Here is a 22,779-nt window from a genome sequence, read left to right on the forward strand (position 1 = left end):
AATTTGAATGGTACTGAGTCATGGAACAATATAGCATGGAAACAGGGCCTTTGGCCCAAACTTATCCATGCCGACTAAGATATCCAGCTAAGCTAGACCCATTTGCTTGTGTTTGGATCATATCCTTCCAAACCTTTCCTATCCATGTACCTGTTTAAATGTCTTTTAAGTGTTGTTATTGTATCTGTCTCAACCACATTCTCTAGCAGCTCCTTCCATATACTTTTAGAGATACAGCATGTAAACAGATACTTTGGCCTACCAAATCCATGCCGACCAGCGATCACCCCTGTACACTAGCACTGTCCTACACACTAGGGACAATTTACAATTTTTACCGAAGCCAATTGACCTACAAACCTGTACGACTTTTGAGTGTGAGAGAAAACCGGGGCACCCAGAGAAAACCCATGCGGTCACAGGGAGAACATACAGACTCCGTACAGACTGCACCCATAGTCAAGATCAAACACGGTTCTCTGGCGCTGTAAGGCAGCAACTCTACCACTGTGGGTAACTTTCCAGACTACCGTACAATGTGGGACCTTATCAAAAGCCTTGCCAAAGTCTGTATAGGCATCTAGTGACTTGCCCTCATCAATCCTCTTGGTTACCTCTTCAAAAAACCCTTAACAGATTTGTGAGAAACTTAAGAAGAATGGAAATTTGTCAAACCCAGCAGGAGTCAAACTGCAGCCTTTGTTTTTATGAGTATTAATTCTGAACTTAGATAATGTTTCATACTTATTCTGGAAGGTTGTCTTCGGTACCTCATGGGAATCAGACTGTGTCAGAGCAAAAGACCTGTCACCAACTCACCATTCAGGATAATGCTGATGAACTGAAGATCATGGTGAACAAGTTATCTGTTGCATGGGCCAAGTTACGTGGATATCAATATCTATGTTATGAACCCAAAATCTATGTTCTGAACAAATATTTGGGCAATGAAATTACTTTTGTTACCTTAGCTTCTTACCATCTCACAGCCTTGATGAAAACCTCAGTGTGAATATTACCACAAAACTCAATCACAGTGGGCAAACTGACTGGAACAGCAAGTTGTTATTCTGAAAATAATGGTATTAATCCATCAGGAATTAGCTATGTTCCAAGTAGGTGTGGAAATTAATCAGTTTCCCTCCTTGAAGTCTCCAAAGAATTCTTCACTTGGAATCACCTGGGAATAATGGATTACCAACAATGAAATCCTCAATTAGGCTGACCTTGTAGATAACACTAGATGCTCAGATAATTCTAGGACACATCGACACTTGAAGCATACTGCAAGAATAAGCACAAAATGTTGGAGTAATACAATGGGCCAGGCAGCATCTCTGGAAGACATGGATAAGGGAGGTTTTGGGTCAGACCCCTTCTTCAGATTCGCTGAGTTACTCCAGCATTTTTTGTTGTTGTAAATCAGCATGTGCAGTACCTTGTGTCAAAGCATACCATACCTGATAAACGTGCTCAGTGGCCATTTTGAGAACCACAGACAGTGCAGAGAAAGGACAGGTATCTGAATAGGAAAGGTTTAGAAGGATATGGGCCAAACGTGGGTAAGTGGGACTTGCATTGATGGGGCATCTTGGTCGTCATGGACGTTGGGCTGAAGGGCCTGTTTGCATGCTGTATGACGGTATGACAAACCTCCAATACAGAGACAATGTTAAGTAAATTCTGGAAAAATTAATCACTTCCACTGATAACTGGGAGAATTACGTCCGTAGCTGCCAATATAAAATGTTGTCAAGTAATGTGCAATCACCATGGAAAACCACCAGAGATACCAAAGCTTACACTATAGCCTGGAAGTGGACCATGCCCCAGTCTCCTTTTGCTAAGCTGATCTGTTGGTACAGGCAGAAGATGTGCAGCTAGTGGTTTGGCCTTTGTTCTCACATTGACTACCTGGCTCTGTTTCATTCTTTAAAATATTGAATAATTTTCCTGTTTGAAATTAAAAATTGATCTTTAGAAAATGTATCTGCCATTGAGATCTTTGGAAGGCTTAAAATGTGATGGAAAGTGATTTCCATAGCTCAACCTATTTAATAATCTGAGGTGCAGCTATAGAATCATGCACAAACATCAAATAATTCTCCCTCAGTACTTTAAAGGATATTTTGTGGATTGTGATATGTTCACAGTACCTGTATATGTATTATGCAGAAATGTCACTGGAAATGGCACTTGCACTGAAGTAGGAAAGCTGGGCAGATGGGGTCATAAACTGCTTAGAGCTCTTCACAATGAGCTTCTTTGTGACTGAATTCCACAATTCTACGTGGTTAGTGCGTCACACCTTCACCTGCCAATCTTACCGTATTGAGCTGGTTTGAGGGGCTTTACGGCCAATTCTAGCTCATTTTCCCCAGTTGGTTACGGTTGATAACCTCTGTCCTATTTAGAGAGGGGGGTGAGTAAAGAAGGGTAGATGTATTGAAAGGAATCACATGCTCAGACAATATCATGTTGCTTTTTAATTAGTTTCTAAAAATGGCCAGTGGTCAAGATTTGTGGCATTCCACCAAGCATTAGTGAATGTCAATGGAAAATTCATTATTATAATTATCACAAGATTCAAAAAGCTATTTCATTTGTAGCAAAGTTTGCAGACCAAGAATTTCATGCTGACTGGAGAATTGAGCATGTCATCCATGTTAATATTTCGGTGGGTGCTGAAGGAATGTTGTGCAGCTGGGTGCTTCTATCTTTTGGATGAGAAGTTAAATCATGCCATGGTCATGATATTCAAAGAGCAAGATATTTTTCTTGAGGACATTTAGTCTTTAATTATTGGCAATAAAAAAGCTTAACTGGATTAACAGGACATTAAGAAAGGTCCTGTCCTGAAACATCATCTATCCATGTTCCCCAGTGATGCTGCCTGACCTGCTGAGTTACTCCAGCACTTTGTATCTATTTTTTTTGTAAACCAGCATCTGCAGTTCCTTGTGGCTAGGGTGATCTGGTTAATTGTTTTTCTATTTGTTGGACATGCAATATTAATTGCCCAAAAATGTTGCTTGAAAGCCATAACTAAAATTCTGAACTCATTGGTTGAAAAGATCTTTTAGAGGAAGGGAAAGGCTGTATAAAAAATGCAGGCTATTCTTCCCAATGCAGCCTCAGCACTGATTCCAATGAAAATGTATCAGTCAGTACAGACTGAAAAGGAATGAGTGAATTGGACAGGTTCAAATTGAATTCGAGTGGCACAACAGGGCAGGTTTATTAAAAGAAATGCTTCTACTTGGTAAATGAATTCTGGAACAGTGTTCAAATGTATTCCTGGTCGATGAGAGGTCTTCAGGATTCTAAATTGCTTTGGGCAATTTAACGTTACACAACAGTGGCTGTGAGTCTACTTCCATGCATTCTGATATTCAAGTCTAATAAGGTTAGCAGTACTTCAAATAGAAGAATCAATGTGTTTTGATATTAGATGTTCCACAAAAATGGAATATCTGGGCACTTTAAACAGGATAAAATTAATCATATATTAGACATTAAATGTTTGGGAAGGTTTGGTGTTAGCAGGAGGGAAAATGTGCCTTTCTTCATTACTACTATTGCGTGCCCAAAGATAAATAAAATGTGGTTCCCCTGTGTCCACTTCCAGCAGGGGCAAGCAGGTGGCCAGTATCAATAATGCTATATTGTTATTTAAGAAGCTTGCATCGTGTACGGGAAACATTTCACTGGGAGCACAGGATTACGGGATCATCCTTCCAGCAAAAGAAAGGTTTAAGGTGTTGGAAGCAAGGAGAGTGAAGCTGGTTTGTAGGTTTAGATGATCATCCACTGAATGTGAAATTCTTAAGTAGGCATTTGATTTTATTTTTAAACAGTTTCCTCTAACCTGCTCTTTAGAACATTATGTTATAGTCATCATGTTGTGCAGCATCGAATCAACCCTCTCAGCCCACTGTGTCTTAGTCTGCATAAGTTCCATATTCTTCTACGCTTTGCTCATTCAACCACCTATCAAGATGACTCTTAAATGTTGTTAATATTTCTTCCCCAACACCTCCTCTGGCAGCTCATTACAACTACCAATTACTTTTTGTGTGAAAGATTTACTCCTCGGGTCCTCTAAATCTCTTCCATCTCACCTTAAACCTACATCCTCTAATCACCCCTTTATAGAAAACTGACCCTGGTTATGTATCTTATCAATGCATCTCAGAATGTTATATACTTATATCATGTTACCTCTCAGCCTTCTTTGCTCCAGGAAAGGACAGACCCTATCTATCCAATCTCTCTGATAACTCAAGCCCCCTGATCCAAGCAACATACATGTGAATCGTTTCTGCAGCCTCTCTAGCTTAATCATATCTTTCCTGTAATGTGGCAATCAGAACTGCACATAATACTCCTAGTGCAGCCTGACCAATGTTATTTATAACTGTAAAATAATACATGGCAAACAGGGGACCCAGCACCAATTCCTGCAGCACACCACTTATCGCAGGCCTCCAGTCTGAAAAATAACCCTGCACTATCACCCTTTGCTTCTGCCCACCAAACCAATTTTGTATCCAATTGGCTAGTTTGCAGTATATCCCATATGTTAAAACCTTCCAGATCAGCAACTTATCAGAGGCCTTATTAAAGCCTGCCCTCATCAATTCTCTTGTCACCTCTTTGAGAAATTCAAACTTGTGAGATGATTTCTGACACATAAGCCATGTTGACTATCAATATTCAATCCATTCCTTCCCAAATGCAAATAAATCCCGATCTCAAAATCCATTCCAATAACTTCCCCACCACAGATTAAGGCTCACCAGCTTTATAGTTCCCTGCTGCCCTGAAATAAACATACAACACATTGCTCCAGCCTTTCAGTGCCTCATCTGTGGCCACTCCCCAGCTAAATGAGTTTAGACCTTCCCAAGTAGTACTAGCAAACCTTCCTGTGAAGATATTGGTCCTCTTGCACAAGTCACATCTGCCCAAGTAGCTGAAGCCCTTTCCCCCTATATCAGCTCTTCAGCCATGTATTCATCTGCCTTATTTGCCTCTATTCCTGTAGTTACCCTTATTGGCATGTTAACACAACATGTTTGCTTGCGGGACTAATCTTTGTTATTTGTTCTACAGCTGATATTTGAAGGCATTCGAGGGCCTGGCATAGAGGGGGATATTGCGATCGATGACATAACCGTTGCAGAAGGGGAGTGCCGGAAAGTCGACCAGCCTCGCAACAGTAAGTAAAATATCTGTGAACAAAATAGGCATTTTAGTGTTTATTGGATGCGGTTAGCAACTAGCCCACAAAGCAACTAAGGTGAATGCCATTTAATATACATAGAAACATAGAAAATAAGTGCAGGAGGAGGCCATTCGGCTCTTCAAGGCCAGCACCACCATTCATTGTGATCATGGCTGATCGTCCCCAATCAATAACTCGTGCCTGCCTTCTTCCCATATCCCTTGATTCCACTAGCCGCTAGAGCTCTATCTAACTCTCTCTTAAACCCATCCAGTGATTTGGCCCCCACTGCCCTCTGTGGCAGGGAATTCCACAAATTCACAACTCTCTGGGTGAAAAAAGTTTTTTCTCATCTCAGTCTTAAATGACATCCCCTTTATTCTAAGACAGTGGCCCCTGGTTCTGGACTCGCCCAACACTGGGAACATTTTTCCTGCATCTAGATGTCCAGTCCATTTATAATTTTATATGTTTCTATAAGATGCCCCCTCATCCTACTAAACTCCAGTGAATACAAGCCTAGTCTTTTCAATCTTTCCTCATATGACAGTCCCGTCATCCCAGGGATCAATCTCGTGAACCTATGCTGCACTGCCTCAATCAAAAGGATGTACGTCCTCAAATTAGGAGACCAAAACTGTACACAATACTCCAGATGTGGTCTTACCATAGCCCTATACTAAACACGTATTTGAATCGTAAGTGATGTTGTTGTGATTCACTCTTTTTGATACAATTTCTGAATGTTTTTAAGTTTAAGACATCTTCTACATATAGATGCAAAGGAACCCATGCTGCACACAGGATATTTTAGGAGTTTGATTCCATTCACAGAAATTATATGACAACACAGGCTTGGCGATCGCTTCTCCCAACACCTCCGCATAGTTCGCACTAACCAACCTGATCTCCCGGTGGCTCAGCACGTCAACTCCTCCTCCCATTCAGAATCTGACCTTTCTGTCCTGGACCTCCTCCATTGCCAGAGTGAGGCCCAGCGCAAATTGGAGGAACAGCACCTCATATTTCGCTTGGGTAGTTTACACCCCAGCGGTATGAACATTGACTTCTCCAATTTCAGATAGTCCTTGCCTTCTCCTTCCTTCCCCTCCCTTCCCCAGCTCTCTCACAAGCCTACTGTCTCCACTTCTTCCTTTCTTCATCTCCAATTTAATTCCTTTTTTCAAACCTTGTTTATTCTCTGATCTCTTCAAGCCATATATCAGTTAAAATATAATTTCAAAAGGGCAAAAGAAACATTTGATTTTTATTTTCTTATAAATGAACATAAAAATCAGGAGCAATATAAAATGGGTGTTGATTTACAGTTGCCTGTCTCAAATTGTTTCAATTCAGAAGCTGATCCTTTGTCTTCTTCCAATTATGTTCCACTGCACAAACTATAATAGTTTCTGCTGCACTATTTTATTCATTCATTCATCCTATGACCATCACTGACAATCTTTTTGTCCATCCATCCCCGATTTACTCTTAACTGCCTCCTCCGATCAGCAACAATCACATCTGGAGATTATTTAGGTACATAGAAACTAGGCCAGGTAAGGACTTTACAAAATGGATATTAATGAAAGGTAAAAGTCATTGAGCAAAGGATGACTTTGAAGGTGTGAATGTCATTTATGTAAGTGTCTCTTCCTTTTTTGTTTCTCAATGCCAGACTCCCATGTGTGTACTAAATGTGTGAACCTGTCATTCTGATACGATTCAATACGATACGATACGATGGCACTTTATTGTCAGACCGAGGTCTGAAATTTGATTTTGCATACAGTCATACAATAAAATAAAGAACACAACACACAATAGAGTCCAACATAAAACATCCCCACTCAGCAGAATCAAAAAGTTTCCCACTGTGAGGGAAGACACCAAAGTTAGTCATCTTCCTCGATGTTTCTAATGTTCACTGTGGTCGGGGCCTCCGGAGCTTCCGCAGTTGCTGCTATGGGCAGCCCACCACTCAGGCCCACTCACCGGGATGATGGAACGCCGACGTCAGAACGAGAGACCAACCTCAGCGGCTTGGACCTCCAAAACGGCCGCTTCCCACCGGAGTCCGCAGCTCCCGACGTCCCCAGGCCGCGCCGGGCGGAGATTCAATGCTGGCGGCCCTCAGGAAAAAAGGGCCCCAGGACTCCGCGATGTTGCTCAGTACCGCCCGCGCTGGGAGCTCCACGAACCACAGCTCCACGATGTTGACGCTGCAGACCCAACGCTTCGGAGCTTTACACGGCGAACCAGGTAGGTATCGCTCGCTCCGCGGTGAATCCAGCGCCGTGCCGCCACTGCCGAAGCTCTGGTCCGGTCCCCGGTCTCCAGCAGGAAAGGCCGCTCCGATCCAGCTGATAGGCCGCGAGGAGGGGAGCGAGGACGCGACCCGGAGAAATAGTCGCATCCCTGCCAGGAAGTGACGGGGAAGCAGTTTCCCCCTTACCCTACCTCCGTCCCCCATATCAAAACTAAAGAAATCGCCCAAACAAACTATTTAGACAAACTAAAATTTAAAAAAGATAGAAAAAAAACGGACAGGCTGCAGGCAGAGGCTGCAAGCAGTGCAGCGCCCCCTTCTGCCCCTGGTGTCCAAGGCAGCATCATAGTTTTAGCCGTTGTGCAATATAATAGATAAATTGCCTTCCAAATTAAGGGTCATTCTATTTCTCACTCAACCATTGATATAATCAATAATGTCATATTAAACTCATACATTAGTGAGTGCTATCTGGCAGCATTTTACACCAAACCAGTTATGCACTGCTTAGCACTGTAACACTGTACCAGGCCCATATTGTGGCCAATGCTTCCAGTACATAGAATTGTGATATAGAACTGTCCAAAGTATACTGTACACACTAAATAGGTTAATGTGTAAAATGTGCCTGTTTGGAGTTTGTTTTATTTTAAGATTTTGTTTATCTCAAATTGGGAGACTTGTTCATGACAGCAGCAAACCATAATGGGTGAAGGTACACTGGTTATAAACTCAACAGATTTATTAAGAAGGTTGATTCCAGTACAAAGAAGCTGTAGTTAACAAAGATGATAGTCGCAGTCTGTCCTTCAACAGCTCAGAGGTCAGCGTCCAAGCGCATGTGATGAGTATACTAGTCCATTATCTTTTCTCTCATACAAATACAAATTACAAATACAAATTGCCTTTATTGTCATTCAAACAGACAGAGGTTTGAACAAAATTTTGTTCCCTGCAGTCATAACAATAAAATAAACACAACACACAGTTAGTACAGTATCACACAAACATCCATCACAGTGAATCTCCAAACACCTCTTCACTGTGATGGAAGGCAAAAGTCTTATCTCTTCCCTGTTCTTTATTCTTCTCCTGCGTCGAGGCGATTGAGGCTCCTGTTGTTAAAGCCCCTGGTGGGCGTTGGTATGTCCCGCGGCCAATTAATCCGCACCAGGCGGTGTAAGGCCCTGCGACGGGCCGATTCAAACACCGCGATTCAGGGCGGGGCGAATTTGCCGTTGCGGGAGCTCTCGGAAATCGGTCTCCCAACAGGGACCTGCGAGCTTCTGATTTTTACCGTCCACAGGGCCTGCGGCCGAGGCCCTGAAGCTCCGCAGTCGGGACGCCGCCGTGCCACCTCAGCCTCCGCGTTTGTTTGTTTACCATATGGCTGTTTACCATATGGCTGTTATTGAAAATAAAATAACAATCATCAATGATAAAGGACATTAGAAGGATGTGAAAGTTGTCATATACATGTCTCTCTTGTTTCCCAATCCTGGGCACCTTGATATTGAGAAACAATAAATAATGATGTGTGTTTATAATCTTATAGTTCTGTTTAAATATATTTAGTTCTCTCTCAATAAATGATATTAATGATATTGACAGTATTAAATCATGACCCTTCATTTATTTTCTTTGAATCTGTGGGAATTCTTTGATTAAGTAACAAACAAGATAGACAAAGGAGTCAGTGGATGTTGTTTACTTGGATTTTCAGAAGGCCTTTGTTAAAGCACACGAGGCTGCCAAACAAGATATGAGCCCATAGTATTAGAGGCAAGTTACTAGGATGGATAGAAGATTAGCTGACTAGCAGAAGGCAAAGAGAGGGAATAAAGGGGGGCTCTTCTGGCGGAGGCCGGTGACTAATGATGTTACATAGGGATCAGTGTTGGATCGGCTACTTCTCATGTGAAATGTTATTGACCAGGATGATAGAATTGTTGGCTTTGTGGCCAAGTTTACCGATGATACAAAGTGGATGGTCAGGTAGTGTTGAGGAAGCAGGGAGTCTGCAGAAATAATTGGACAGAGGTTGGGAGAGTGGGCAAACAAGTGGCAGATGTAATATAGCATAGCAAAGTGTGCAGACAATTTTCTAAATGGGGAGAGGATTCAGAAATCGGTGATGCAAAGGGACCTGGGAGTGTTAGTGCAGGATTCCCTAAATACTAATTTGCACGTGGTTTTATAAGGTGCTGATGAGACCACATTTGGATTATTTTGAGCAGTTTTGGGCACCATATCTGAGGAAGATGCTGGCATTGGAGAGGGTCCAGGGGGAGTTTTACAAAGATAATCCAGTATTAATATATGAGGAGCAGTTGATGGCTCTGAGCTTGTACTCGCTGGAGTTTAGAAGGATGGAGAGGGATCTACGGAATAATGAAGTTCCTTGAGTGGACGCGGATAGGACCAAACAACACCGACTCGGAATAAAAGGACATACCTTTAAAATGGAGATGACAAGTAATTTCTGTAACCAGAATCTGAATTCTGCTCCTGAATTATGTTTCTGCTTCTGAATTCATTGCCACAAACGGTAATGGAGGCGAATTCATTCTGCTCCTATGTCTTGTGATCGTGATCTTACCTTGTCATGATCAATTCACAGAATTTTCTTAACCCTTTCCCTTTTCAAAATGCATTTTCTCTCATTTATTAACATTCTGCCAATTGATTCCTTCACATCCGTTTATTCTCTGAACTATTCCTTGTACAGTTGACTAGAATTCTGTCGCAAATGTTTGCATTAGCCACATGGCCCGTTGGATGTTTCAGCCCCTACATTGCTGCTTAATGTTCAGACACCAGAGTCCAAATTAGTACCCTGCATTCCACACACATTGCGAGTACTATTGTTCATTAGCACACTTGTTTTATCCTTGGCCATCTGTGTACTTCAAACAGCAGTCTAAATTAGGGCCCTGCCTTTTGCTTTCAGTTAATCCTGTTAAACATAATCTTGTTCTGGTACATTCGTTGTAGTGAGCATTATTTTTCAAACAACTAACCTTAATACATTGCTTCTCTTCCTTGACTATTTTGAATACAGAGCTAATGCATGTTGTGTTTGCTTTATCAATTTTTAAACCATTGTTTCATTGTAATAATAAGGTACATACCAAGACACATTTATAATTAGTTTATACATTTAGAGCAGTCAGCTATTCATTTAAGCTAACTTTTACTGTCTAACCCAACCGATACATGCAAGGACTTCTTCCATTCTGCCCATCTAAATTTAACATGATAACCCCGTCTCATTTTGACCATACACTCATCTATCTTTCTTCCGATGTTTCTGTGTTCTTTATATTAGCCGCTCCCTATTATGGTAACCTTAAACATTTTACCAGGGTATGAAAAGTTTCCTCCTAATTCTCTCTCTGGTTTTAATGTTACCATTGGGCATTAATGGTCTCCAGTTTTGTTCTTCTTCTCTATGTCTATCAAATCACCTTATCATTTTGGATTCCTTAATTAGGTCATTCATCAGCCACATTTTATCAAGAGTGACCAGTCTTTCCTGATAGATTATAAGCTTGAATTTTCTTTGTAAATTATTTTTGCTGTCACGACTTTCTGTATCCCCTTTGCAATATAGTGACCAGAGCTATAGAACATATCTGGTGACTGTCATTAACCAAACAGTTAGGGAATATTAAGTACTATACATTTCATTGTTAATTCTTCAAAAATAAGTTTAAGAACATGGCATCTTTCCTTTTTCAATGCCATTATTAATCTGTGTACTTGTACTTCCAGATAACTTTGTTCCTCTACCTCATTTAGATTATTCATTTCCAAATACGTCATAAAATCATACAGTATAAGTCCTTTCACCAACTCATGCATACCAACTAATGTTCATCAATGCTAGTCCCGTTTGAAGTTTCCCTCCGGTGATGAATAACGTTTTATCGTGTCGTATAGTTTTCCCTTATTTGACTCGTATCACATAAAAATATTTATTTCCGAATGTCATCTAAATGTTGCTATTGTACCTGCCTCAACCACTTCCTCTGGCAGCTCGTTCTATATATGTACCACACATTGTGTGAAAAAAAGCCCCTTCCGGTTCCTATTAATCTTTCCTCCACACCTCCACAAGATATCCCTCAGGCTCCTACATTCCAAGAAATAAAATCCAAGCCTGCCCAATAAACTCCCTGTAACTCAGTACTTCAAGTCCTGACAACATCCTCAAATCTTTTAGACTTTGGAGATACAGCGCGGAAACAAGCCCTTTGGCCCACCAAGTTCGCGCCAACCAGCAATCACCCCATATACTAACACTATCCTGCACACTAGGGACAATTTACAATTTTACCGAAGCCATTTAACCTACAAACCTGTATGCCTTTGGAGTGTGGGAGGAAGCTGGAACACCCGGAGAAAACCCACGCGTTCACAGGAAGAATGTGCAAACTCCACACAGACATCACCCGCAGTCAAGATCAAACCAAGGTTTCTGGCATTGTAAGGCAGCTGCTCTACCGCTATGCCACTGTGCCGCCTTGCACTCTTCTCCGCTTGATGGCATCTTTCCCATAGCAGGGTGACATGATACTCCCTGCGGCCTCTCCAATGTGTTGTATCACTATAACAGAGGAAACAACATCCCGTATTCCTTCCTCCAGAGTGCTCTAGGTTTACGAGCAGTTGTCAAATTGCTGGCTGCGACCCCTGACTGTAATCTTGATTTGAAACCATATAACCATATAACAATTACAGCACGGAAACAGGCCATCTCGGCCCTACAAGTCCGTGCCGAACAACTTTTTTCCCTTAGTCCCACCTGCCTGCACTCATACCATAACCCTCCATTCCCTTCTCATCCATATGCCTATCCAATTTGTTTTTAAATGATACCAACGAAAGAACAAAGTACTAAGGACTGACAGCCAGAGGTCTAGATGTTTGATCCAGGAACATGAGTCTGAATCACACCATGAAGTGGAACTTAAATTCAAGTAATGAAGTAAACCCATAAAGAGCCAGTGACTCCAGACCTACTAACCCTCTCTTTGAAATGGCTGCGGCAACAACATGCCGAGGGGCCAATAAACCCTGGTCTTCCCAGCAACATCCACATTTTTTAAATGAACACTGGTGAATTTGTAATTAATTCTTTAGGGGTTGCACAGCTTTTAATTAGCCCTAGTTTCTGAAGCATGCCTGTTTATTATTTTAAACACAGTCAAACTGACAGTCCAACACATTTGGGACTTTGGTGATGCCAGACGAGCTAATGTCATTCCCATTAATAACCAGACAAACATTTAATTATCGTTTCTTTAAATATGTTATATTTTAATTAATACTGTACTCATGCAGGTGTGAACAATGGAATAAACTTGAAGCAAGGTCTATCCAAATGCCATTGAGATGATTCTGGCATTTTTAGATTCAGTAAATGAATGAAAAGGGCTGCAGCTGTTGGAAACCTGTATGAAATACCAAAAGTGCTCGAAATATTTAGCAGGACAGGCAGCATTTGTGGAAAATGGCGGCACACCTGAATGCAGCGGCTTTGCTCTCCCCCGTGTGGATGTTGTTGTTTTTGTCTGTTTTGTCCGTTTGTCTGTGGACCTGCGACTCGAAACACAACCGGCAGGACCTTCTAAGGATTGGGACGCTGTGTAGCGAACTAGAGTTCGCAAGAAGCTCCCACAACGATTATATCCCGCCAGAAATCACCCGCCCAGCGGAGTCCGAGTGGATTACCTTACCGAACGGACGGTGCGGGAGGCGGCGCAGACGGAGGCGGCAGAAGCGCGGTTGTCGAGCCGGCATTCACGCTAGGCTAAAGGAAGCTCCTTACAGACCAGCGCTACCCAGCATCTTTTTGACGAACGCCCGATCGCTCAGCAACAAGATGGACGAGCTGGAGCTGATCAATGAAGAAAACACAACTGTGCAAACCTGCTCGATTATGGTGGTAACTGAGACCTGGCTTCACGCTGGGATCCCGGACGAGGCCATCAGTCTGGTAGGTCGCACAGCACACCGGGCCGACAGGAGCAGTGACTCCGGTAAGAGCAGAGGAGGGGGGCTATGTATTTACTCCTATGACAAATGGTGTACAAATGTAAACGTTGTCGAGAGACATTGTTCACCAGACATGGAGTTTATTACATTGAAATGTCGACCCTTCTACCTGCCGCGGGAGTTCACAGCTGTCGTTATTCTGGCTGTTTATATTCCACCAAGTGCCAACGTCAAGCTAGCACTGAACACCCTGCTAGCATCAATCAACAAACTACAGACTGCGCACCCTGATGGGATTTTCATCGTGGCTGGAGACTTCAACCAGGCTAATCTAAAAACTGTCCTCCCTAAATTCCACCAGCATGTCACGTGTCCGACGAGAGGTCAAAATACACTGGATCACGTGTACAGCAACATTAGGGATGGATACAAAGCCTCCTCTCTCCCTCACCTCGGCCAGTCTTACCATCTAACACGCTTTCTCACCCCGGCATACAGACCTCTCATTATGAGAACCAAGCCCAGTGTGAGAAACATAAAGACTTGGCCCGAGGGCGCTGCCGCCCAACTTCAGGACTGTTTTGAGCGCACCGAGTGGGACCTGTTTGCAAACCAGGACATACAAGAATACACATCCACAGTCATGTTCTATATACAGAACTGTATCAACAACGTCACTGTCGACAGGGAGGTCAGGTGCTATCCAAACAACAAACCATGGATGACCAGGGATGTCAGGTGCTATCCAAACAACAAACCATGGATGACCAGGGATGTCAGGTGCTATCCAAACAACAAACCTTGGATGACCAGGGATGTCAGGAACCTGCTGAGGGAACGCAACTCAGCCTTTAGATCTGGCAGTGATGAATTGTACAGCACTGCCAGATCTAAACTAAAGAGAGCCATTAAAGAGGCAAAGACAGCCTATGGAAGAAGGTTAGAGGGGTATTTTAACGAGAGGGACCCTCGGCGTGTCTGGCAGGGCATTCAGCAACTCACAAACTACAAGGGCAAGGGGGGGGGGGGGCGATCATCAGCAGCAGTAACAACTCGCTAGCTGAGGAGCTCAACCACTTTTTCGCCCGTTTTGAGCTGAATGAGGCAGAGCCTGCACCTGCAGCCGCACCCAGCACTGACGACCTGGCACTCACTGTGCCACTCACTGTGAGTACGGAGGACGTCAGAAGAACACTCCGCAGGGTCAACCCCAGAAAGGCTGCTGGCCCAGATGGCATCCCAGGGAGAGTATTGCGGGACTGTGCAGACCAGTTAGCGGAGGTTTTTAGCGACATCTTTAACCTCTCTCTGTCAACGTGCACTGTCCCTAAATGCTTTAAGACTGCTACCATCGTGCCTGTACCCAAAAAAACATCCATTACTGGCTTGAATGACTATAGACCTGTTGCTCTCACTTCAATGGTGATGAAGTGTTTTGAACGGCTGGTCCTGGCCCACATTAAGTCCTCACTCCCATCCACCCTGGATCAGCATCAGTTTGCATATAGAGCTAATAGGTCAACGGAGGATGCCATCAACATAGCTCTACATTCTGCACTGACACATCTGGAGCGTCCTGGCTCATATGTGAGGATGTTATTTGTAGATTTTAGTTCTGCATTTAATTCCATCATCCCCAGCAGAATGGTGGACAAACTGTCTGATCTGGGTGTTAATGCAAACACATGCGGATGGATTAAGGACTTTTTAACAGACCGCCCACAGACTGTCAGGATGGGGTCCAATTACTCCCCAGTCCTGATGCTCAGCACAGGAGCGCCACAAGGTTGTGTGCTGAGTCCCATCTTGTATACAATATACACTTATGACTGTATACCAACACACAGTACAAACAGGATCATCAAGTTTGCGGACGACACGACTGTGGTGGGACTGATAAACAACAACGACGAGTCTGCCTACAGGGATGAAGTCCAAAAACTGACTGTCTGGTGTACCAAAAACAATCTGGTACTCAACCCATCAAAGACAAAAGAACTGGTCGTCGACTTCAGGAGGAAGAGGAGAGAGAAACCTGCTCCCTTATACATCAAAGGAGACATGGTGGAGAGAGTCACTGGCTTTAAGTTCCTGGGAATAAACATCTCCCAGGACCTCAAATGAACACCGTCACTCTCGTGAAGAAGTCACATCAGCGGCTGTATTTCCTGATGTCTCTGTGGAGAGCAAACATCTCACGGCCGCTGCTGCTGTCCTTCTACCGATGCGCCATGGAAAGTATCCTCTCCTATGGAATCCTGGTGTGGTTTGCTAGCTGTGCTGTGGCTGAGAGGAGGGCGCTGCAGGGAATTATAAAAACTGCGCAGAGCATTACAAACGCTCAACTGCCCTCCTTGGATGATATATATAGGGCCCGATGCTTGCGCCGGGCCACAAATATCAAGCAGGACACATCCCACCCTGGCAACCACCTTTTCACTCTGCTACCCTCTGGGAGGCGATTCAGGTCTCTGAAAAATAGACTAAAAAATAGTTTCTACCCATGTGCGATAAAAGAGCTTAATTCCAACAGAGAACACTGGGGAAGCAAAATGTAATTCCAAGAAATGCTGCCAAATTCTTTTTAATTCTTTTTAAATACTTATTTATTATTTTACTAATAAGTGTACATATGTGTCAATGGTTGTCGTGTTTGTATTTTTTTAACCGGAGGAGATGTAATGGAATTTTGTTGCACAGTATTGTGCAATGACAATAAACGTATATTCATTCAATTTAGGGAGAAGGGGGAGTGGAGGGGGGTGGAGAGGGAGGGGGTAGAGAGGGAGGGAGTAGATAGGGAGGGGGTAGAGAGGGAGGGGGTAGATAGGGAAGGGGTAGAACATCTTGCTCTATTTGATTTTAATGTTTGTAAAATTAGAACATTCAGTTCATCCTTTCACTGCTTTTTCTCAATGTGTGATGTCTCAATGCCATCCCTCAGATGTCCAATCACAATGGGTCTCATTTACATATCCCTCTCCCTCCCTCTCTCTCTCCACTCCTCTCTCCCTCTCCCCCTTGCTCTTCCCCTCCCTCTCCCCCTCCCTCTCCCCCCCTCTCTCCCCCCTCTCTCTCCCTCCCTCTCCCCTCTCTCTCCCCCTCCCTCTCTCCCTCTCCGCCTCTCTCTCCCCTTCTCCCCCTCTCTCTCCCCCCCCCTCTCTCTCTCCCTTCTCTCTCTCTCTCCCCTCTATTTAAAATCAGATAGAGCAAGATGTCCTACCCCTTCCCTATCTACCCCCTCCCTCTCTACCCCCTCCCTCTTCACCCCCCTCCACTCCCCCTTCTCCCTCCACCTCTACCACTCCTATCCTCACCCCCTCTCCACCCTCCCATCTCCTCCATCCCCTCCTGTTCTCCCCCCCTCCACCTCTCCCCCTCCTCATCCCTCCCCCTCCACCTCCCCCCTCCACCTCTCCCCCTCCTCTACTCCCCCTCCTCGTCTCTTCTCTCCCCCCTCCAACTCCCCCTCTTCTCTCTCCCTCTCCTCTCCTCCCACCCCCTCACTCACCCCCTCCTCTTTCTCCCAGCCTATTTACAATAATTCCATCACTATATTGTGGACTCTTTCTTTCCAAGATGGGAATATTTGTAATGCATAACTTGAGTTTAGATTAACGTGTCAATATAATTTACAAAATAATAATAAAAACCAGGTTAAGAAGCACTGATCGACTACCTTTCAAATGAAGAAATGTAAGGAAATTAAGCTTCAAATTCCATTGCATTGTTATGCGTACTTCACCAAAATATCTGAATGGTAAACAAATGTTATTGCTTTCCGTTAATAACGCAAAGGAGCTCTACATGTGCACATGTAAAGGGCCGGTTGGTTCAAGGCAACCAACTGCCTTTGTAATATTTACACTCATTCCACAAAACTGTGCTTTTTCTTCCCAAATGCGAAACAATAATCCAAAAAAATATCACGTGGGCAGCTATTTCATCACTGTGTTCAAGTAAATAAATTGGCTGCTGTGTTTCATAAAGTACCACTATGTCCACACTTCAAAGGGAAATCATTGTTTGCAAAGCACTTTGGGAAGTACTGAAGTCAGGAAAGCCTCTGTATAAATGGAAGTACATCCTTTTTTATCTTTAATCTTTATGCTTTCTGCAAAATGACGCACATTATCAGTGCAGGGCTTAACAATTCAGGAACAAAGGAATTCTGAGAGAAACACTGGGATTGAACCAACTAATAATATTACTAGTACAATTCCAAATTGTCCCCTTTTATTAGATCTATATTTTTCAAAACAACAAAAGCTTCAAGTGGGACTGGGATGAAAGCAAAATTGGGAGAACTGTAAAACCTTTGTGAATCCCCTTGCACAAATTGACTCCCTGCACTCCATTAAGACAGTTCTTCCCAAAGATCTTATGCTCCGCTATAGGATCTTTGGTTCTTCCTTCTGAATCCTTAAGGCTGTATTTCTAGCATTGCGTGTTTTGAATAGTTAATCTTTTTAATTAGTAAAAAATGTATACGGTAAAGGCCTTATTAATTTAGTATTCGGGTACCTATCAAGTGAAAAGTGTGAAATTATAAAGCAAATGGCAGCAACTTCAGTATTTTACTAGATACATTAATATTATAGCTTTTGATATTGTTGTCACTTTTTGAAATAGTTTACCTTTAAGAAATTTACTAATTTTTATTTATTTTTCTTAATTTAGACTTGAAAACTGGTGGCACAGTTTCCGTATTAATACATATATGGCTGTTTCCAATCACTCTTCTCATCGCCATGTTAAGCCATCGAAGGTGACCTTACTATGGCAGAGGCTGTGAAAGGATTCATCAGGCATTGCACAAAGAATGAGTCTTTATACATGGACCTTTAAAAAAAAATTACCAAAGATTCATCAGCTGACTGCAGATTCCAACAGTGCGATTGGTGATGAAAAGCATCATGGGAGTGAGAAGGATGCGAGATTTGAATTAAAAAAACAAAAATGTTCCATGAAAAGTCGTCAGCCCAAGAAAGATTTTTTTGTTGTTGTTTTGGAAGGATTTGAAAATACAACTGCATCTTGACGGGCTCCAAGCGAGCTAAGAGATTTTGACAAAGCACAAAGATTTAGCTGCTTTTATTACAGTTGAACGGAGATGCTTATCAACATGAGATATAATGGGCGGCCAACAAAAGAAAAATTCCTACTGAAAACAGGGTAAAAGATCTGCTGACAATTACTCCCCTTGAGAAATTTTCAGCAAAGCATTAGAAAACTGTGGGGCCTTGTCCTCAGCTGTTCATTCTGCTGTGAATACTTGATCTCACGATTGTCCATAGCAAACATTTAATTTCTCTCCTGCCCCCTTCACTGTCAACTTTGCTGTGCTTTATTACACGTTTGGTCTCTCTGCATGCATTTCTGCCCACTGTATGTGAACTGGGCACAAATAGTACATGGGCTAAATAGAAGTTTGCTTGTGGCCATAAGAACACAACTGGTCATATGTCTGAAGTGAGAAAACCAAACCACCATGACATGCCATAAAACCAAGTGCCTTCAATTTGAAAAAAATATATATAAAATTGCCTGAATCACTTAAATAGAAAACACTTTGCACTGCTAACATTGGAGTGTGTGTGTGAAACCTTTTGTATATATATTGCAGATGATTCCTACAATTAACAGGCAAAGCAAGCAACCACTGTATGGTTCCTCCAAGCAGAGACTCGAGTTACAATCGAAGTCCTTGGGCAAGGCATTCATTAAAGCCATCAAGGTGGTCGCAGCCTGTGAGCATGTGATTCTGTGGAAAGTTAACTTCCACCACTTAGGCTGATATGGGAGCATCTCGTTGTACAGTGATTGCATAATGCGATGACCAGAGAAAAGGTCTCTACAGGAGTGCACAGCCCAGAGAATTCAATCAGATGATGGACTGTACTTATTCACAGTAACCTCCATTCAAACTGAACAATAGGCAAGCTGTACAAGAGTATTACAGCAACAAAACTGTGCTGAATAATCCTGCAATTTTTAGGCTTGCAAGCACCAAGTTTTCTTTCGTCAAGACTTGACTGAAGACTGCAAGAAGGCTACATGCCTCTGCCCCATTATCCAAATCTGTGCAGATTGCTACATCTTATTTTGTTACTTTTGTGGGCCTGGAAAACATAGTGCGGCCTTTTGGAGCTCAAAAAGGACACGGTCACAATGGAGTCACAGGAAAACACATCAGACCTTGGTCACATGGTCTCAAACTGTTCCCAACCATCCATCATCCTGCTGGTTTTAAAATTCTTAGAATTTTTTGTTTAAATTATTTGATCTTTTAAATTAATTCAAGAAATACTTTTTAGTCTAAAAATTGCATAATTGTACTCTATGAAATCCCGAGTATTGACAAAAAGAATCATATGCAAAAATTTGGATTTGAATTATAAAAAATTGACATTGGAGCATTAATGTGATTACTGAGTATTGATATAAAAAGCACAAGATGTAATAAACATTGATGAGGCTTGAACTTTTATTTTAAATTCCATGGAAAGTTGTCCATATTCAAGACAAATGGCTGCAGAGATGATTTTACATCCATGTTCAATAAACCTCTTTTCAGGTATGGTGTGACTTATTGCATGACTGATTGCTGTTATGGGAGATTTCAGATAAAACAGGAAGATAAAAATTCAACTAGTTCCCAAACCTGCAAACTCACTCTTGATGGGCTGAATTCCGTTGCTGATTCCTGCAGCCACCTTCACCCCTGGTGTATTGTATTTGGTGTGAATTTCTTCTAATTTGCTCTTCAAACCTATCTCTACTTTTAACAAGGTTTCTTTACCACATTATCTTACCCGATATGCAATCACAGATCACTTGCATTCTTCAATCCAGCTATACACGTAACCCTCATCTATCATTTTTATTTGGTCTTTTTTGATTAAAAGTAATGTTTAGTTTACCAAATTTGTCAGTTCAGTTGAAATAGTGTTCTTCTTATTCAATAATGGCAATAACCACCCGTACTTAAAAGTAGTGTTAGTGAAAGAACATTTCCTTTTATGTTTCTGTCATATATCGGAGTCACTACAAACATCTTTCTCTGTGTGTTCTCAGTTGAAAATTACATGTTTTTGTTTTCTAGCTGGAATTAATCACAAAAAATTAAAAACCTAGTAAATGCAGCAAATGATAACACACAATAGTTGGAGCATACACAATACCATCGTTTTTTAAAATCAGTCTTTTAAAACCCCGTTGGCGTGGACCAGTAGTCGCATTGAAATTACAGTTATCACTATTCTCAGGCCATTTATACACCTATATTAAAAATTGTAAAGCTCAACAAGTGCATTGTGTCCTGTTTAATTATTCTGAGTATTTCGTTCCATAGCAATATGATTTTAAGGTTCATTGTCAGCCAATCGCAGTGGATCAAGGAAAACCAATATAGCTCAGGCAATTGCCCGACGCATTGGCAACGTACCTTCCAGACTGACATTCAAAGATCTTGGAGTACAAATTCGCCAATTGAGAAAAGAACAGGAGGGAGGGATACTTAAAAGAGGCCTTTAAAATTATGTAAAGTGTTGGTTGTCATTGAATGAGCATAACAATAGGCTACCAATATATAAAATTAGCAAAATAAACAATAGAGAATTCTGAAGAAACGTCTCTACAGAAAGAGTAGCAGGAATGTAGAACTTGGAGATACAAGGTGTGATTGGTTGAAGGGATGAGTTTGGGTGCATTTAAGAGGAGGTTGGACAAAACAAAAGATTGAAAGGAACAGAGGGTTAGGCCGATAAAGGAGAAACGATAGGAGGTGGCTTAAGTAAAACATAAATTACTGACATGGCCTGATTAAGCCAAATTGTCTCTTTCGATGGCACTATGTAGTCTGTCTAAAGTGGTTTCAACAGAAAAAGCTTTCAAGTTAAGATGTAATGAAGCCCAATGAATTGATCACCGGTCCTTGAATTGTTCTGATTATATTGTTAAGATGCAAATGATACCTATGGCAATTCTTCATTAGCCCCCATGCCCGTGCCTCAGGCCCTTTTTTGATTTATTGTGCATTTAAAGCAGTATTTCTAAAGCAAAATTAACTTTTATTTCACTTTTGTAAGCGAACTTCAGAAAGCAAAATATTGTGAACTCTACATACATGTCATAGCTCAAAAAGCAATTGTCACTGTCTAAATTTAAAAAAAAATTAGATGGGAAATTGTCAATTTTGTTGAACAGTTTTAAGTACAGAATATGCATAATAAATATTTTTACTGCTAAATCTTCCTTTCTCAGAATAAAAAAATATGGGGGGTTTGAAACTGAAGTAGTATAATTAAGACTAGTTATACTTCAGATTTTAGAAATCGTCACTATTGTTGGACGTCTTTGAAAGCATTGTCATTCTCCCTTCTACATTAAGACATTATCGCATATTAAGTTTTGCTGCTTACTTCGTTTGCAATAAATGGGATAGATCATCATCATCATCTATTTCTGCCCAACCCTACGCCTAATATAGCCACTAGCATGATATTTGAGGGCAGTTCTAGTTATTTACATTTTATGAAATGTTTATGTCCCAGCAATTAGTATGCAAAATCTTGTTTTAAGCTCAACATAGAAACGTAGAAATTAGGTGCAGGAGTAGGCCATTTGGCCCTTCGAGCCTGCACCGCCATTCAATATGATCATGGCTGATCATCCAACTCAGTATCCCGTTCCTGCCTTCTCTCCATACCCCCTGATCCCTTTAGCCACAAGGGCCACATCTACCTCCCTCTTAAATATAGCCAATGAACTGGCCTCAACTACCTTCTGTGGCAGAGAATTCCAGAGATTCACCACTATCTGTGTGAAAAATGTTTTTCTCATCTCGGCCCTAAAAGATTTCCCCCTTATCCTTAAACTGTGACCCCTTGTTCTGGACTTCCCCAACATCGGGAACAATCTTCCTGCATCTAGCCTGTCCAACCCCTTAAGAATTTTGTAAGTTTCTATAAGGTCCCCCCTCAATCTTCTAAATTCGAGCGAGTACAAGCCGAGTCTATCCAGCCTTTCTTCATATGAAAGTCCTAACATCCCAGGAATCAGTCTGGTAAACCTTCTCTGTATGGCCTAATACTTTTTCTCCCTCAGCTCCCGAGTACTTATCCAAGATAATCCGTACCTAACATTTAAAATTATCACATGATGTTAGATTTATTTAATTCTCTGTATATATGTATACAGTGTTTTAAAGTCATTATTACAATGATTGAATATTGAACTGTGAACAAGACCACTGACTGATAATTGTATCAACATGTGGACA

The 22,779-nt window shown here is 41.9% G+C and overlaps 1 protein-coding gene across 2 annotated transcripts in view; it reads left to right on the forward strand.

Annotated features, from left to right (window-relative positions):
* Window positions 1–20,622, forward strand: part of mdga2 (MAM domain containing glycosylphosphatidylinositol anchor 2) — a 1,081,316-nt gene extending 1,060,694 nt beyond the window's left edge. For both annotated transcript variants that reach the window (XM_033027338.1, XM_033027337.1), the window contains 2 exons: window positions 5,116–5,221; window positions 18,177–20,622. In XM_033027338.1, coding sequence (XP_032883229.1) covers window positions 5,116–5,221; window positions 18,177–18,268 — 198 coding nt within the window. In that variant the 3' untranslated portion in view covers window positions 18,269–20,622. The remainder of the gene's footprint in view (window positions 1–5,115; window positions 5,222–18,176) is intronic.
* Window positions 20,623–22,779: the final 2,157 nt, after the last annotated feature.

Source organism: Amblyraja radiata, chromosome 9, assembly GCF_010909765.2.
Source record: "Amblyraja radiata isolate CabotCenter1 chromosome 9, sAmbRad1.1.pri, whole genome shotgun sequence".
NCBI classification, from domain to species: domain Eukaryota; kingdom Metazoa; phylum Chordata; class Chondrichthyes; order Rajiformes; family Rajidae; genus Amblyraja; species Amblyraja radiata.